Here is a 4,295-nt window from a genome sequence, read left to right on the forward strand (position 1 = left end):
ATTCAACAATCCGTTCCATTCATTTTCGAGTATGTGAACTTGGGATCCCTATTCCCTTGATTCACGCTAGTAAAACTCTCATGTATTTGAGTTGCCTCAATATTATGTATGGCACTCAGCTTGTGCCTTCATAGTCATTTGAACAATGCCATGGTGTTCTTTTTAATATATATTGTCGAACTTTGAGCTTAAAAGAGCACGCAAAAGGAGGCTATATTCATGTATGTAGGTGGGAATAGGATCTTGTTTTTCTTTGTTTGTTGTCTGCATTTTTTTATTTTTTATTTTTTGACCTACAAAGATTTGTCTCCACCATTAAGGATGATACCAAGTCTATATGGGCCAATGCACAAACTAAGCTTCAACATTAATAACCCTAACCAACCAAACCATTGTCTGCAACACTGGACACTGGTTCTACTTTTTTTTGTCAACAACTAGGGTTTACCTCTCAGCCTCTGCCTAGCCTTTCAACCAACCAAACCAAACCTCAAAACCCCTTTTGCCTGAGATTAACACCCGACCATAGGGAAATAGACAAACAAAATATATTTTTTGTAAATAAATAATTAATACCCCTTCTTATAACAGCCTTGGGAAAAGATGTTTTAATATTTCCTCACATGATTTATGTAATACTTAGATGTATTTCCGTGTATTGATTTCCATCATTGCCATTAATGAGTTGTAGTTTTCTTAACTTATATTATTTGGTTATTCTTATCTTTATTTGTTTTTCTGATTCTAAATTCTTTCCATCAAAAAGTTGTCACCCACTCCATAAAACATGTCACTTGGATTGTATGAAACCGAAGAATCGGACTACGATGACAATGTTTCGACAGTGTTTATGTCAAATGCGCATCCTCCAACATCATTCAACACTGTCAATATATAACCGAGTATATCGTTGTATGGAACATAACTTCTGAGGATGAGCGTCTTGTTATTCAATGGCATCCTTCCATGTTTAACTGGTTTCAATGATCTTAGTTTTCTAAATCAAATAGTTCCTTAGAAATTCATCTCTTCACCAAGACATAACTAGCATTTCAATGTGTATGTATATGCGCATAGATTGAAGGCTCTTTTATAGCTGTTCTTACATAAGTTCTTAAAACATATAACATCCTATCGAGGATACGATCTTGTCCAGAAGCTGGAGTTTATTATTTACATTAATGTCGTTCATCCATAGTTGTTTCCATGTGTATAAAAGTTCCACAAGGCATAGAAATGAAAACCCAATATTGCAGTTTCTTGGTCTTAGTTCCGTAGACTTAAGTTACATTGAGGCAGCTGGGTTCTTCGTTGTGGGAAGATTTCCATCATAACTGCATCTTAAAACATCTGGTTTTCTCACTAGCCGAGGCCCTATCGGCACCTTTCCGGCTTTTGGACGAATGTCCTGCACATGATACACGACCATCATTTTAAACTTTATGTCATGCAAGTGGAGATTTCGGAGCCTAGAAAAGAATGGAATGATGATACTATGAGTTAATCTTCTCGGAGAAGGATACCTGGTCGAAGATAGCAGTTGGAATTGCAAGAGTTGCAACAGCATTTGGTGCATCTACAATTCCGGAGATCCTTCCTTCACAAGGGCAGCAGGATAGAAGAAGGTAAACCTGATGAGAGCACCGTTGTTCCGTTCGGATCAGTAATGGTTTAACCATAGGTGATATATTTCTTTATTATTCAATATTGAGGGAACATACATACCTGTTCTTTCGAGTACCCGAACTTGGAGAGGTAGTCAATAGCATTGAGCACTGCGCGTTTATATGCAACACTTGCATCAAGGAAATGTTGCCTTCCACTCTCATCCACGCTTATTCCCTCAAAAACCAACCATTCCGAGAATCTCGGTTCCACTGGTCCGATCTCAAAGATCGGATTTACATGAAGAGGGGTTGGCCCCATTGGAGTAAGGTACTCTTTCATTCCACCTCTTATAATTTCACACCTATTAAACCAGGTACCAGTTATGAAAGCAATTAAATATATGCAACAACTCTGAGAATTACTAAATTTCCGGTGCGATGAAAATTGAAACTCACTTAAGCTCAAGAAAACCACTCATCTCAATTGCTCCACAGAATGAGACTTCACCATCACCTTGAGAGAAATGCATGTCACCGGTGCTAAGGTTAGCTCCTTCAACAAACACGGGAAGATATATTTTAGAACCTCTACTAAGGTTTTTTATGTCACAATTTCCACCATTTTCTCTTCCTGGAATAGTCCTCGCAGCCTCCTTAGCAATCTTTTCCCATTCGGCAGTCCCCTTTTTTATCTACACATTGTCATCATTACAGTACATTATGGTATTATCACTCTCTGGTTGAAAATTGCATCTAAGTAGCATATCATGGCCTACTAATTGCAGTTGAATCTCAAACACGAAGGCAGCAGACATTAAGCTACTGATCAAGCAAACTGATGTAAACTATACCTTCCCCAAATGGCAGCCTTTGGTTGAAGGAAGGTTTGCCAATGGTCGTGAATGCAAAACTTCACATAGTTTTAGGGACTTGTGGCCATTTTCTTCTACTTCTCTTTCTCTTTCATTCCATATATTCAGAAGTTCCATTGATGGTGCCGTTCCAATTATTCCCGGATGAGTCAACCCAGGAAATCTCACCCCTGCAACTCATATGAACCTTTTTAAATGACAATATAAACGAAGGGAAGCATTTTGACAGCTTATAACTAGTGGGAATTAATGGAAATTGCACCCGGTATATGAGGAGAGTAGGCATAGATTCCTTCAAAATACCAAATAGCTTTTGTTGCACATGGAAAATGGTCCGTCAAAAACCCTCCTCCATTTTCTCTGTCAAAAGTTGCTGTATAACCCCATTCATCACCCGGTAAAGGACCCAGGTTACATATTTCCACTGCAAGAAGATCACCTGGCATGGCAGGTGTCTCCTTCTTGTCTACAACTCTTATAGGCCCACTCAGATAATGAACCTGTATCATTTGCATAATATTTTTTTTTATCATAACCAGTAAGTTCAATTCAAAGATTATTATCTGACATAAGATGTTATATTTAGCTTATTTCTTTTTTCCCTGACTCAGATAATGGAGTTTGTTTACTTACAGTGGAGATGTCTATAAATTTTACATCAGCTGCAGAATCATCATCTTTTATGACACTTCCAGTCCAGTCAACCATTTCTACTCTAAAGACCTCACTGACCTTAACATGGGCAACCGGAGGGATTTCAGGGTGCCAACGATTGTGAAGAGGTAGAGCTTGTTCCCATGGCTTCTTCTTCAAATCTACTGACACCACTAGTCTTGGAGTTGGAGGAGCCATGGATTAAGCTTTGGGAAAAACAGGGAGATTGTTGAGATATTTGTTTCAGTCTTGCCAAATGTCACCCATTGAAGCAAGTATTGACTCTTGAGTCTTGACCAATACTCTACTTGCTGACAAATGGGTTCGACCATTTTTCCAATGGTCCCATTTTGGTTTTACTAGACTGAAATACCAAGGTTCACTAACTAGACAACAGGGTTTGATTAAAATTGCCAATAAGAAACACTGGAAGTTATTGTTTACTTGAAAAATGATTAAGAAAAATTATAGGAACAGCTTTAGGTTGCAGTAGAAGTTGAAAGAAAGGAAAGTGTTAGAAACTCACAATAGATTGATCAGCATGCTTGACATCTTCGGCAGAGTAGTCACTTGTTATTCCACCTCCACTGAAATCCACCATTTCAACTCTGAAAACCTCTCCATCTTTAACCTCTGCAACAACTGGTATGTCGGGGTGCCACCGGTTGTGGAGGGGATGTTTTTGTTCCCATGGCTTTTTCTTCAGGTCTATAGGCACCACTACCTTTGCACCATAGTGAGCCATGGCTCATGTCTTGAATTACAAACAATAGGTCCCGAAACCCTTCATTTTGGATAGCTATGGGTTGAGAGTTGGGATATTTTTGCTTTGATGGATGGACCACTTGGAACTGACTTCACAACTTACCTTGGATTTTCTTCTAGGACAAAGTAACAGTTATTAGATGGCTATTTGGTGGAATCACGGAAGTGAATGCAAGTGGTATCTGACTCAGGTTTGCTTCAATACATGGTATATTTGACAGAACCATCCAATCCTTTACCAAAAACATGATGGTTGATTATATTTCTTAAATGAACCAACCCAACGCTTGGATTGGGTTTTTACCTTTTATTCTTTTAAGTTAAAATTGTTCAAAATAAAAAAAAATAACAACCCCACTTTGACTCTCATGCTCTCAATTCTTTTACTTAATAGAAA

General features: G+C 38.3%; 1 protein-coding gene across 2 annotated transcripts; it reads right to left on the reverse strand.

Annotated features, from left to right (window-relative positions):
• Positions 1 to 1,045: 1,045 nt before the first annotated feature.
• LOC105804013 (uncharacterized) lies at positions 1,046 to 4,026 on the reverse strand. Of its 2 annotated transcripts, XM_012636489.2 has the most exons (8): positions 3,660 to 3,808; positions 3,113 to 3,339; positions 2,742 to 2,979; positions 2,459 to 2,649; positions 2,064 to 2,299; positions 1,726 to 1,969; positions 1,524 to 1,631; positions 1,046 to 1,408 (listed from the first exon to the last, which is right to left on the reverse strand). In XM_012636489.2, the coding sequence occupies exons 2-8, from the start codon at positions 3,329 to 3,331 to the stop codon at positions 1,286 to 1,288; spliced, it is 1,359 nt and encodes a 452-aa protein (XP_012491943.1). In that variant the 5' UTR covers positions 3,332 to 3,339; positions 3,660 to 3,808; the 3' UTR covers positions 1,046 to 1,285. The 2 variants fall into 2 exon arrangements, with proteins under 2 accessions (XP_012491943.1, XP_012491942.1); XM_012636488.2 differs by lacking the exon at positions 3,113 to 3,339 and having other exon boundaries at positions 3,660 to 4,026.
• Between the last annotated feature and the right edge of the window lie 269 nt (positions 4,027 to 4,295).

Source organism: Gossypium raimondii, chromosome 11 (genome assembly GCF_025698545.1).
Source record: "Gossypium raimondii isolate GPD5lz chromosome 11, ASM2569854v1, whole genome shotgun sequence".
NCBI lineage: Eukaryota > Viridiplantae > Streptophyta > Magnoliopsida > Malvales > Malvaceae > Gossypium > Gossypium raimondii.